At 36.7% G+C, this 15,080-nt stretch overlaps 1 protein-coding gene across 1 annotated transcript; it reads left to right on the forward strand.

Annotated features, from left to right (window-relative positions):
* Positions 1-60: 60 nt before the first annotated feature.
* Positions 61-15,076, forward strand: LOC113499624 (biotin--protein ligase). Its single transcript, XM_026880157.1, has 14 exons — positions 61-767; positions 1,008-1,264; positions 1,458-1,611; positions 1,686-2,415; positions 3,102-3,297; positions 3,598-3,722; positions 5,274-5,406; positions 5,652-5,828; positions 8,166-8,348; positions 8,758-8,943; positions 9,340-9,446; positions 9,656-9,756; positions 10,186-10,402; positions 10,770-15,076. The coding sequence occupies exons 1-14, from the start codon at positions 632-634 to the stop codon at positions 10,942-10,944; spliced, it is 2,877 nt and encodes a 958-aa protein (XP_026735958.1). The 5' UTR covers positions 61-631; the 3' UTR covers positions 10,945-15,076.
* Positions 15,077-15,080: the final 4 nt, after the last annotated feature.

Raw genomic sequence — 15,080 nt, forward strand, 5'->3', positions numbered from 1 at the left:
TGAAAATGAAAAAATATTTAAAAGCAGTGGTCAACAAGTCAGATAAAAAATATTAAAAAAAGTTTTCTCCTCGTTTAGCAACTTATATTTCTATAAATCATTTCTAAATGTAAGCCGTCAAAAAACTATTTTTGTTTCAGAAATTCAGAATTTGATTTTAAACAAAGGGGATTGACAGGTTGTTATTAGAGCAAAAACTTGAGAAAAGTTCTCATCATTGCGCAATTAAATTGTATTATAATTATTTTAAAAGCGTTGTTTAGTTTGTTATGTATATTTTTCCTCGAGTCTTCTATAGATTCAACTTCGTATGGAAAGAGTAAAGGAACGCAATTGGTTCCTAGCGACTGAAAATGAATTATCGAATTTCTGAATTATTATATTAGGAATATAGAAAAGAATAGCCGTAAGTGTATTGTGTAGGTGCAAAAACACTAAATTCTGTAGATATAATTCATTTACTGTGTATTTTATACAGTTTTATTTACTAACATTTTTTGCTTTATCGATGGACTTTAGAATCGATAACCCAATTTATTTTAAGTTTTGAATAAGTATATTGTCTGTTCGTGCGTTGCAATAAAATGCTGCTGTGTTAGGGTTGTGTGGCGGTGTTGTGCTAGTGGTAACCATGCTTTTTACACCGATATATATCGCAATGACCTTTATAAAGACCTGGCGGATTCGCTCGTTCAGAGCGCGACTTTTGGAGTTTTTAAATGGTAACACGAGTGTCGCATTCTGCAAAGTTCCGGAAAATGCTGCAGGTAAGCCTTACGTTATAATACTACCGAAGTTAGGTCATACTTTAGGCATTAGAAAAAAAATACAACTTAATTTGTTGGTTAATTTGTACAAATTTTAAATAAATTAAAATTCTGAGTTTACCATGAACTTATAATTTTATTTATTGGATTTATTTTACTTACTATTTATATACAACATAACAGTTTAGTGGAAATGTATTATATCAGCAAAGTATTCAAATAATACAATTTTAATTACAGAAACTCCCACTTTAAGTTCAAAATTGTGCACAAATCCAAAGAATGCATATCTATGTGATTTGTTGGACTACACAAATGCTACAAGGATCTGCAGTATGAAGCCTACCCAGTGTATTGAGATCAGTGACTGGGTGTCATGTGCTGGTGGACTGCCTCTCGGCTCCAGTGAACAGTCTCCCATCACAGACTTGAATGTTGATGTACTGTTTGAATGTGAGATGGATCCCCATGAAAACACAGGACAAGATATCATAATGGTGAGATTTTAAATTAAGTTTTTATATTGAAATACTTTGAAGCTGGAGCATCCTAAATCATTCCAATGAAAATCTTGTGTTGAAATGGTAGTGTAATATGTGATATAACATTGTAGTTCAACAGTTCCTGGATTTATTTCCAACACAGGTTTATAAAGAAAACTCAATGAAAAATATATATTTTACATTTCAGTTGGAGTCTATGGGGCAGCCAGTAGCGTGGAAGGCCGGCTCTCACTTAGCAATAGTACTCAAGACTAACATAGAGCATCTCAGTGTAATTGGTTTCAACTTCATCGGTGGAGAATTTGTTATAGACCACTGTCTCCCTGTAGTGAGGATACAAAGTAAGCAGCTTTCATTAATTACTATTGTGTGAATTTGCTTTTTTAAAATACTAATACACTAATCTTTTCTGTAGCTGTTCAGCTATCAGGAGAACCAAATAAGGCTTCAGACCCCTCTATGAGGAGTCTCCGTAGTGACATTCAGTACAGTTTAAAACAACCAGTGGGACAGTTCCAGTGGCCAGTCCATGCAGCATTGCTTAGAAAGCTCTCTAAGGTTGTAGACATCAAATCTGACACAAAGAATACTATACAAATGAATGGTAGCAGTGGAGACCTGGTGCTTGAAGCACCACCTGTGAAAAGAACTGTTACTTTAGCTGACGTCAGTGTAAACACTGGTAAATCATTATCAGGGGAGGACATAGAAAAGCCTGAGGAAGCAAAGCCAACAGAACCCGCCGATGCTCTTGAAGACAAAGAAGTAGTAGTTGAAAATGTTACCGTAGAAATACAACATAATATAACACCAAAGAAGTCCAGTTTGAAACTCGACTTGAAAAAAGGCACAAGTCAATTGTCCACTTCTTTATTAAACATATCTAGTCAAATTAAATCTGTAACCACTCATAAGAGGATAGTTAGTACGACCGGGCCGAAGAGACCGCAGTCTCAGATAGACTGTTACCCTGTGAGGGAAGAGACGGCCCGGGGCTCGACGTCTCAGCAGAGCACGCCAAAATCTGTGAAGAGTTCCCGTCCATTAGTAAATACAAAGTCACCAAATGTGTTGATATATTCTGATAGTTTAGTAGCTAGAGATAATTTGGAAGCATCCCTCAGAAAAGTGTTGGATTGCGATAGGTGAGTGTGAGTGTCAGTGTGCTGTTATTGTAATAAGCAAAGCTTTCTAATAATACATTAAACTTTCTCAGTTTTCGTGACGTATTTATTACTCTATAGCAATATTCTATTCTATTCTTCGTATCTTAATCATAAATTCCAACTAGATTCCTACTCGGCAAACATGGTTATGCAAATCTAAACACTTATGAGCTTTATGTAAATGAGAAGTGAAATATTTCTAAATCAACTTCTTCATGCATACCAACGGTCGTTTTGAATAAGGACAATGTGCAAGAGGACGTTTGTAGAATTTCTATCGGTATCTACATTCTACTGGGCTGTTTCAAAGCATGTCACTTGGTCAGTTACAAATTTGAATTTGACCATAACTGAAATGATTGGATGATGTAAAAGCCACCAAGGTGTCTGTTAACGCTCAAAGAAAATAAACTGTAGCCATTTCATTCCGTCTGCGAGGGCCTTAAGCCTTAATCTTCAACCTAATTATTTAGAAGGTTGTTTTAAATGTATAAAAGTGTAGTATATTGTGCATGCACCTCCCGAGATCCATGAGCGGCAGCATTACGTCGTGTGCGTTATTGTTGCTTCCCCCTTCTCATCGCTTACAACGGAGGTGAAATGCGTTCGTGAGCACACTATGAACAGATTAGCTTAGAGGTGCATGTGTATGATGCGCGGCGCAGGTACACGCTGTACGTGGTGTCGCGCAGCGCGCTGGAGGCGGGCGCGTGGCGCGGGCGCGCGGCGCTCGTGGCGGTGGCGGGCTGCGTGGGCCGCGCCGCGCCGCTGCTGCTGGCGCACCTGCTGGCCGGCGGCCGTCTGCTCGCGCTCTGCTCTGACCTGCTGCACTCCGTGCTGCCCTACTATAAGACTGCCGAGGTGGTTAACTTGCAACTTTGTCTGCTTTTCCAACCTTCTTGTTTTTACATGAATAGAATATAGATGATGACAAATAAGGGTCTACACAGACCGGGTCGACACGGTAAGGATTTTAAACCTTGAAGTAAGTAAATACAAGGGCAAAGCTTAATTATATGTAAATGCTATTAAATGATGCAACGGTTTACTCACGAGTATTTAGTACACGTTATTTGCAATCATCTATATTCTATTCATCTTTGCAAAGTAGACAACATTTTCGACTTCATTTGAAATATTAAAGTTTATTTTTTTCTCCAGGTTCGTGAAAATGAAATAGTACAATTCAATTACGACAAATGGAATTCAGTGAAGATGAAACATCACATTTTCTGCTACCAAGCGTCGCCCGCCAAGAAACAGTTCTCAACCGAAAGCGACCGACAGTAAGTTTTGCTTCTATTTAAATGTGTGTTATGTGTGTGTGATTAATGTCAGTTAAAACACAGAGTAATGAGCAAATGGAGGTTTCAAATGCAAAATTCTGATTGATCCTGCACTCTGAACACTCAATAGATATTAGGCAATTCAATTTATGAACACTCCATTTTTTAATACTCCATGTTTTCAACAATTTGCTTACATAATAAAATTTTCCTCAATTTGCAGAGCAAGTCAGGAAAATAATATGTATCGGTACGCAAAACATAATATTGAATTAGAGATCTCCATGTAATGATACATTATGCTTTGTATTTTATTTACAAACTGCTAGTTTTTCATTTACATGCAATGATAGTTAGTTTTTTATAGTCATAGATTTTGTTTATAAAATGGTTGGAAATGGGCTTGGCATACAATGCCGGGCAGTAAATTTAGCCGTTGCTTCGTGGATTCACTCGCTCCGTATCTTTACTTTCTATTGGGAGAATTTAACAAGCAAATGATAAAAGATTTTGATATTCTATAAGTAATTTCACAGATTGGCGTAAAGAATGTTATGTTAAATACAAAAATAATTGTATTTAAAAAAAAAAAATAGTAGCAACCTTCAAATCTGAAATATGGCCCATCTCTAGTTAATAATGTTTATTACCAAAAGTTCTATATAATACAATTTGTATTTAGAAAATATGCATGTGTATGCGTAACATCTTATCTATCTTTAAGGCAAGACAGAACATTGGTACATTTCTTTACTTTTGTACAACTGGGTACTTTACTAAAACATCCGTCAGATATTTTTCCTAAAAATATAGGATACGTATTTTCTCATTTATCACGTAAACAAAAAAATCAAAGTTATAAATGGTACAGAGATCTCGTTTAACGTAAACCCCCCTTGGAAACTTTTCACGATCATTGATGTTATTTTAATCCTTGTTTTTAAAATACATATCGAATATTTTTGGAAAACTACCTGAGGATCTAAGTCGATTTTAGTCAAATTATGACACATTACGAAACACATGATTTTCAAAATAGAGTGGCTGAAAACTTACGGCTATATAATTATTTTATTGTAGCAAAGTAGTTTATAAATAGGCATAGTTTAATGGAATGTTTTTCGTAGCGTTTTTTCACTGTATCAAATCGCAACAGACGCACTATACTTAGAGGAATTAATCAATTAAAGACAGATAAGGCTGAAAGCCAATAGCTTTGACACCTTAATTTATTCAATTCCAGTGATTAATTGAGTCTGAAGGAAACGAAAATCATTAGCAAATGCTTTTTAAACAGATTGAACAGATTATTATTCAAACACATATTTACACAATATACCACATTTGTGGCTGGATAACCACAGAGGAATATTGTATAACGAATTAATGTCAACATATTTCGAAAAAAACATAACAGAAATACTTAAGCACCGAAGTTATTCACAAGTTTTTAAGACCTGAAAAAATACAATTAGCCAATGTCAAATAAACAAATAAAAACCATATATTTGTACATTTTTTATGAAACAATTAATTAGATATTGTGTGTAGGCCATCAAAATACACGGGGCATCCCGGGCATGAGCTGGACATCCAAGTGTTGGCTTCAGAGGAGACATGGCGAACACCCTCCCTACTGCAGGCCACAGATCTCACTAACAGCGGCATTGCTATCTTCTCACAGGTATGACAGTGTTAAATAATATCCGGGGACACTCCATCTGCACTCCATGAAATGTAAGGTTTTAGTTTACCGGCTCAGACTAACGGCTTCTTCAAAAACGACAACAGGTCTCCACACATTAAAAATGAGAAAAGCGTCATCAAAAGGGACAACACAATTTCACACAAAACTATTCCACTACTTCCCATCTCAATCTCTGAAAAGTTGTAATTGCTCATCTTCTAACACTACCATGCATATTCTAGATACATTTAGAAGCGGATCCCAGCGACTACTTAGGCGAGGAAGGCATAAAAAGCAACGAGGCTCGACTCGGCATCATCCACAAAATACTTGGAGACATCCTTGGCCTGCACGTCAAGGAGCCACAGGAACTAAACCAGATCGACTACACCAGAGGATTCTTCCTAGGAAACCACGTGGTACGAAACACAAACACACAAACATATCACTTGTATGTTTATTTCGCATCACCATTAATGTAGCAATAGCTGACTTGATGTTTATATTTTGATATTACAAACATAATTAGGAACACAAGAAAACATGATAAATTGTCCTCGTTCATTTATTTTATGTACAATCAGGGGATTAGCACCTCTTTTTAAAGTAAGACTTGCTGTTGTGAAAGTGGGACAGCGCTTTACATTGGAGAGTGGTGTCACCTTTTAACAACTTCAACAGTCGTGTTTGAAGAGATGGTTTTATATCCCCAGACTTACAAACCCACAAATATTTATACTTACCTCTTCTCTATAGCGACTCCTTATCAAAATATAAATGTCGTTATAAGCAACCTTTTTGATTGTATTAGGAAGCAAATGTAGATGAATATATTGTGATGTGCATATTTGCATAATTAGCTGTAATGTATTTAAATAGGTATTGACAAACAGTAACACACGTGTCGTCCGGCTTGTAGAGACACCGTCATTTGGTTTAATACGAGTTTGGTAGATCATATTATCATCACATTGTGTATTCTAGCGACAATGACATAAGACTCAATTTGCAATGGTTTTTTTTTCATCGAATTAATTCTGTTCTTAGGTACCTACTTCCGAAATTTGTTGGTAAATTAAATTCACAAATAGCTGTCCTGTTAAACGTCTTTCATATCGCCCTATTTAATTAAAAATCACTTTGAAAAAGAAATATGCAAAAGACGATGAAAAGATTGTGATTATTCGTCTTCATCTAAGCAAAAAAACTTTGGGTATACTAGGCACCAGGCACGTCTGTTCATATTATAGAATTAAGGCTCAAATCTGCTGCAATTTCGGTGTTTTTTGAGCCTAAGACTGACTTAATACACCAAAACCCACTAGTCTTCAACTTAGTTTCACTCAATTCCTGTTGTCATAGAATACACAATGCTACCGTGTCAATCGTCTATCGTCCATCGTCCATCGATCACAGTGTAACGATAGTGACGTGGTGTTGTCCGCTAGGCGGCGTGGCCGAAGCGCGCGGCGGGCCCCGGCCACGTGACCGTGTGATGCCCGGTGAGACGCCAGTACCGCTTCACAAGCACTCGATACGTAAATGTAGATCGACGCTAAACGTTTCAAGAGTGAGATTCCGTTTTTACACTAAATGTGTTACTATACCAGCCTTATGCAAGAACGACGCATAGCAGGCGCTTAGCAAAAAATCGCTCTTAGCGAAAAACCTGCCTTTTTCATTACCGATTGGGCAAAGAGACAAGGATGCGTTTTAGAACAGCACTTGACTAAGTGTCGTTCTTGTATGTGGCTGTAAATGTAATAGAGAGGTCGTGAGAATTAGGTAATCAGGACGGAATTTCGTCAAGTGGTACTGATTTAGATGTTACGTAGGTTCTTAGGACTCAACAAATGTTTGGAATCAAGTATTGTTAAATGTAATACGAATACAGTATATACTGTATTCGTTTTTTTTTTGTTAAAAACTGCTTGATACCAAGCCCTAGAAATACTATATTTTTATGTAAGTAAATATGACATAAGTCATGAGGAAGCCGATCTAAAATATTCTCTCACTCTTGAAACATTATTGTAAAAATAAAATCATGCTTTTATTGTGAACTGTCACGTAGGTAACTCACTTTTATATTTTGCACGCAAAAGCTTTCTTATTTTTATTATTCAACTATTTTTGCTACAAAAAAAAGAAATATTTTCTAAGCTATACATATATTTTATCAAACCATGGAAATTTGTCTTTTAAATTTTAATCATTGCTTAGGTCACCGAAATAAACTAAAACATCTAAAACCGTGCTTTGTAAATAAGTCAAACACAATGGAAACAAGCTATTCGCGTCATTTCCTGTAAATTCGATCTCTTATTTTGTCTATGTGTTGCATGTCGTGTTACATAGAATTTTCTGTCGTTAAGAAGAATTAAATGTAAAATTTGGTAGTTTTGGACCACTTCGACGACTATACCTCTTTTTTATCAAGTTAAAAAAACTGGACTTTTATAATTGGGAGGTATAATATCATTAAACCAAATGTAGGTATTAAACTGGTGAAAAAACACCCTCATATTAAGCCATAGGCAAATTCTGCATTCTAAATAAACCTAAGTTAAACAAACAAAAAGTGAAGTGAAAGATAAGCAATTAAACAAGTACCAATTTTACTTTTAAAGTGGTCTAAAAATAAAAAATACATTTCAAAAACATTATTTTTCCTAAATTGGAATTATTTAACGACAGAAAATTCCCTATCCCTTAATACCAAAATGTGTAGTTATATATAATGTTGCGTCCAACAGCACAAGTTGCGCCTGGTGGAGACTTGCCCGGTCTCCGCGGGCGCGCGCCTGCAGCAGCTGGGCGAGCTCACGGTGCAGTGGTGTCTGCGCGGGGAGGAGCCGCAGCAGCCGCCCTCCGCCACCTTCCTGCCCGTGCATGTGTACGAGTGCCCCGAGCACTTCTCCACCGTCGAGTACTTTGATGTGAGTATAATGTGGGATATTACAGGTTGGTGAATGGGAAGAAAAGAAGAAGGAGCGATTGCGTAGAGGGGGCTCTAAGTTTGTGAGATAAAAGTAAAATTGTTGATACTTGAATAAAGGCATTGAGTTCTCGTACCCTGAAACTAAGAATCAATTTTGCATGTCCGTTGCATATAATAAAAAAACACTTAGGGCTCTAGACGCCCGCCTGTCTTATGCCTTAGGTATTTTTCAGACAAATATAAAATCGGAAGTTGAAAAAAGTGTCCTGAGTTTCACGGTCTTTGACATATGGGAAGAGATTCTCTGCTCAGCCTGGATTATATTAAACTTTCAAAACTTTCTCCTAACTTTTGAAGGCGGTAGACAATCCTCATTTAGAATGCATTTTTTTTTTGGTTTTCTGCAGAATCTGACGACGACAAGCCTGGGTCGGCTGGTAGTGTACGCGGACGTGATGTCGACCACCATGCACGTGACGAGCGCGCTGCTGGCGCACGGCGTGGGGGCAGTGGCGCGGCGCCAGGCCGCCGGCCGCGGCCGCGCGGGGAACATGTGGATAGCGCCGCCCGGCCAGGCTGCTATGTCGCTGCAGGTCAGTAACGGCAACTACATCATGTTTAGGGGAATTTACATAAAAATGGATAACAATGCTACCTGCAAAGGTAAAAAAATGAGAGGAAAAAATTGAAGTAAAAGATTCATTGAAAATTGAAAGACTATTCTACCACAGTGGTGGTATAAAAGTAATAGTATTGCTGTTGTAGTAACCCCCATCTGGGCAAAAGCCTCCTCCAAATCCTACCACAATTCTCTGTTCAGGGCCTCATGGAACACCATAATATTATCTCGTTTTAAATCTAACCCGACGCAAAAACACTTATTCGGCAGGGCTATATACATATATACCTTATATTATCTATACCATCATTATTTTCTGTTTCTTTCCTAAACATATAAGTAACTGCAATATTGTTATTTACTTTCTCAGGTGTGGCTAACAATATCGCCATGCTTGCCACTAGTGCAGCACGCGGCGGCGCTTGCTGCCGTGCGAGCGATACGCTCCCAACCGACGTATGAACACTTGGACATCAGGTACATACGCGGCCAGACCTATTACAAATCAAATTTTAAACAGAAATAGTAGTTTTTTTGTCAAAATTCAATTTCTTCCTTTTAGCTGTCCTCAACTATACCCCGGAATATTTAAATATGAAATAATGTTTGAAGGTTTTTTTTGAAGTTCTAATTACTTCCAATAATAAATGAACTTGTTTTAAAAATCACTTATGTTTGCTTGACAGAATAAAGTGGCCCAACGACATTTACTTCGGACGAGAGGTTAAAATAGGCGGCACCATCACCACGGCGAACTGTATCGGAGAAGATGTATACGTCAATATAGGTAATATCTACTGATTAGTTACCTTGACGGTTGTGTGGTTTTTAATTGATATTTTCAGTGTCAGTTTCTGACAGCTTTAGCTTTCTTACCTAAGATTTACGTACATGTCTGTACAGCGTACAGCAGAATTTCCCTTCTGCAATTGAGATCAAACTAAAAACAACGTAGAGCATATAAAATGATTGTTTAACAACAATTTACTCACGCGTAATAATCGGTATATCCCGACTAGTTTCGGACCTAATCGGAGGAAAAATTAATAATATTGCTTTGGTAGAACCCCAGATTCATCTAATATGGTGATTCATCTTCAAGGGAATGCCATTTAAGAAGTACACTAAAGTCATTCAAGTTCACTATAGCTAATACTTAATCATTTTATATCATTAAACAATACACAAACATAAAACCCTATCTAAAATTTCCCAGGTACCGGTGTAAACATATCGAACAGCGTCCCGACGACCTGCGTGAACGACATCATAACCGACCACAACCGCCAGCACGGCGCCAGCCTCGCGCCGATGTCCATCGAGAAGTTCCTCGCGCGCTACTGCTCGCAGCTAGAGAGGATACTCGAGTACATGGCCACCGACGGCGGGATCGACGCCTTCCTAGAACAGTATTACCAGTACTGGTTGCATACGTGAGTTGGATAATTGTTTGATGATGGCAATGTATGATTTTGAACGCCGTATCGGGAATGTGTTGTCGTCTAAACAGTTCATTTTTGTGGCTCAAATTTCAAAGAAGATATTTTTACATTTCTTAAACGATGACGGTAAAATAAATTAACAACTGTTTACTGTATCTGGAAGCTAGATAGTGCACTCTTACTCACAAGCGGTTAATTTATGCAATGTTAAACTGCATTAGAATAAATAGACACCGTTACCTTCAATACCGTTGAGAGACTTAAACTGCTTTAGCGCGAGAAATTAAGTTTTGATCTGCATTCATCCAGCATTAATCGATGGACGCGCTTCTACAATATATTCATTTCTATTTCGCAGGGGTGAGGCAATACGCGTAAAGAGCGAGGCTGACGCTTCCCCCGTGGACGGTACCATTAAGGGTCTGGACGAGGCGGGCTGGCTCGTGGTGAGCACCGCCAACGGCGACGTGAGGGTCGCGCCCGACGGAAACACCTTCGACATGATGAGCGGGCTTGTCGCGCCCAAGCTATAGCCGGGACACCCCGAGTAGAGGTGACTGGAAACTAGCGATATACACTGTGTGGTGTTGGGCAGACAATTGAAGGTCAATTTAAACTGAGAGCAGCGGCCGGTAGCGTTTTTATTGCAATTTTAAATCTTATCTACCTGAGTTAAGAGTTTACAGTCATTTAAAGGCTAAGGCAGCGATTCGCCGCGAGGCTCGATGTGCCTAAGTCGGCCGCTGCGGGCCGCTGCTTTCAGTCGGGGTTGATCCTAAAAACTTGAGTATCGTGTCATATTGAGATATGGCGCTATAGTTACTAAACTTTATAGAGGATAAGACTAAATGTCACTCGAGAATATTTTGTAGGTCGTCCGTCATATTTATATCTCGTAAAAACAGTAACATCGACCGTCTCATACCGAAGTAAAAAATCGCTTATATTTATCGTAAATAGGATTCTCTAGATACTCTTGTTTGTGAAAAATGTAAAGAGAATTAAAAAAGTTAATATACGCACAGACTTTGTATAACGCTAGTTTCTATAAAATTGCTGTCTATGGTGATAATATAATTAGTGATATATAATATTATGTTACAAGTCTCTGTGGGACATCATTGGGAATAGTTTCGTTAGTGTAGACATTTGTGATATTTTCTCAAAAACTATTGTTGTTTATTTATCTATATTTTTACGGTATATTTTCGCGCGGAAAATGGGAAATTAAGAACTGTATGCATATTAAAATAAAAGTGTTGTTTATAATGTTAATTATTATTTTAATATGCGTTAAGTTTAAAATAACGTGAGGCTAATCATAATAATTATGGTGTTCGTACCTGTTGGAACGTAAGTCTCCCACATCCGTCTTGTTACCCTTGATTGCCAATCAAACTTAGTCGATTCGTACACAAGTATGTTCTGGAGACTACCCATACATCTACAAAATTAAACGCTGAATAAGTGGTTGGGCTCCGCTGTCTATGTGACCGTAAATTGGTATCGGCAGCTTGCGTCGCCACAGGTACAAAGAACCTAAGTCGAGTGATTTAAAATAATAAATAGTTACGCCATGTTATTGTTTAATACTATAAAGTATAACATTTTGTTAAGTTTTAGGAGTAAGGATCTCCTAATGTTCACATTTACAATATATACAAATTTTAATTTTCTATTAATTAATCAATTTGAAATTCTAACTACTTAATAATGAAGGAATTTACGCGATGGAATATTATCAATATTAGATTAAGTACGATACTATACCTTATTTCTGAAAGGCTGATCAATTTAATTTCATGCCTAAACCAAAAATGGACAACTGTGATAGGTCGTTAGTTTTGCAGTCAACCAATCACATTAAGTCATTTTTGTTTGACGCATGACTAACAACGAATCACAGCTCTTATCATGAGATTTTTGTCTTGATCATCGTTTCAGAAAGTGGTTGTAAATTGTTTAATGTAGATAGCCAAATATAATTATTACCGAGGTACCGGTGTATCTTAAACTTAGTGTGCGTAGAGGAGTGGGGTACAAATCTGAAGGATATAAGGGAAGTCGGTAACTTATAATGAATGACTCAGCGAGTTCACTAGATTGCTGAATATTATATGGTTTCATTGTATGTGCTCACCTAAGTATTCAATACTTTTGTATAAGTTAGTCAAAAAAATACATGCAGCCTTGTTTTGTATGCCTGGCGTCAACCGAGGCCAAAAGTATACAACGGCATGCTGGACTCTAAAATACTTTGATTTTGTCCTTGTCTTTCTCGGGACTTTCAGGACATACCTAAAATGTATTTTGGTGAGCATTGCAATGTAATCAAATAACTATTTCTCTTTGGGATGATATACTGCCTTTACATTCTGTGGCGATAGGAAAAGTTTTGTTCAAAAGGAAAACTTCATCTCAAATGTATTTAATTTAAATATCATATTCACGCAACTATTGATAAAAAAATCCATGACTTATACTTATCTCATAGATTAGGTAGATACTCTGTATGTACGTGGTAGAAGGAGAATGGAGATGTTGGAAGGAGATTGCCGATTCTACAACTATGGAAATTTAGGCCCATGTGCAAAATGTATGTGCTTGAACTATTTAGTTTAATATCTCTGAAATGTTGTGAATTTTATGTCCATTAATTATTTTTATATCTGTAACCTGGATTAAGAGAAAGTGAATGACAATTTGAGTTCAAAATAATAATTAAAAGTTCAGGCCGGCCGGTGCAAGGCAATCTCCTTCGTATTGACAGGTTATAAGAGTTGTATGACTGTAGCACGTAGTTTGGGTAACAACGCCACTGCCAGTGCTCTTATATCGAATAGTATAGTTTCTACTTACCCTCGTTGTGTATGAATGTGCTGTAAAATATCCGTTCATAGTATAGAATGTTAATAAAGTTTATACGAAGAACTCGTTGAGGTAACTATATTGACGGATTTTATCGCGCGTATCTTCGGACACTGATATGCGAATTTTGTAAGTCCAAAAAATGACAAACGGCGAGTATGAACAAAGTCACAAGCACAAGTTGTCTGTCGCGATAGAATCCGATAAAGTAGTTCTTATTTCAATGGGCATAGAGTTGTTTCTATATATTCTAGTTGCGAAATAGTCGGGTGATTGGTTATGTCAATTACTTTATGCATGTGAACCGGTGAATGGAAAACATTGGTGAAGGCGTGCGAAGTTGTGTCCGACGTTGAGTCTTTGTAAGAGGTATATGCGTTATTTTACTTACAATAATCCTATACATTATACCGCAGTATATACAGGTTAAATTGCTTAGAAAAAATACTTAAAAATGATATATTTATTTAACAAATGGCCGAATACTAAAACTTACTCGATTTTTGATAATTTTAATGCCTATTAAATTATTTTCCTTTCTATATTGTTCGCTGATACGCATATTAAGTACATCTCAAAGCAAAGTTGCGTTTCAATATTCGGAATAAATGTCATACATCAATATTTAGTAGGTCATTTGTTTACGCCATGTGATACCTGGAATAATAAATTTATAACTGTAACTATGTATTATATTCTGTTCGAATCTAAATTTGTCTCGAATACATATATTACTTTAAATAAATTTTGAATGTATTGGAATTGAAAAATGCTTGAGCATGCATAAGTATGGGTTAATTAATTAAGTCAGTTATGTAAAGCTTTTTAACATTAATTACAGTATTCTTTGTATTTTATGAGAAAAATGTGCCTAAGCAATGTTATTGTATCACATGCAATCAAATTTCTTAGATATTAAGTAGCATTGTATAAATATCGCATCTTTACATAATTGGTGGGTCTTTCTACATTTTTCGATGATTTAATAAAGTTTTACTATGTATAATAAATATCGAATTAAATTAACAAATATTTCGCTAAATTTACGAAGTTTAATAGAACGAATATTTTGGAATTGAAGTTTTGGCTGAGATACATAATTGTGGAATAGTATTCTGTCATATATCTGTGTTCAAGAAGGGTGACATAGTGGTTGCAATTAATTATTAAAGACGCAAAAGTTAACTATACTATAGTTTAAAAATTAAAGTTCAGAGAAAATCTTAAAGCATGATGTTTGTTCAACAGTTATGTATCTTGGTCTTACGACCAGTATTCATATCCTATCCGAAACCAGTTTCATCGTTACATTGCCATAGAGAGCACTCGAAAAGAAAGACCCGTAAAAAAACGATTTTACGGTTAAAAATGCGAGGATAGGGTATTCATATCGGTCGTTACGGCCGGTTGACATTATCGTAGAGTTTAGCAGAGTGCATACCCTAGTATACTTGCCAGTGCATGTTTATATTTCTTCCAGTTGTGTCATTTTGCCACCAGCATAAACAGTTGAGCCATAAAACCGATCTTATTCTGATAATACTTAAAGAGCAAGTTTTAAAGCGAGTAGATTTTCTGAAACACTCCCTAACACTAAGATAATGTAGGCCGGCCTTTATAGATAGTTGAAGTGATGTTGTTGCCACGTGGTCACTGATCTAGTCACTCCTCGCTGTTGTCACGTGACCTTCTGTTGTTTAGATGTTATTTATTGATAGAGTCTAAAGTGTTACAGTCTCTTGTTACATTACTCTGGTTGTATTCATGTGCTCTAATAAATTATTTCATTGATAAGTATTTA

Source organism: Trichoplusia ni, chromosome 12, assembly GCF_003590095.1.
Source record: "Trichoplusia ni isolate ovarian cell line Hi5 chromosome 12, tn1, whole genome shotgun sequence".
NCBI lineage: Eukaryota > Metazoa > Arthropoda > Insecta > Lepidoptera > Noctuidae > Trichoplusia > Trichoplusia ni.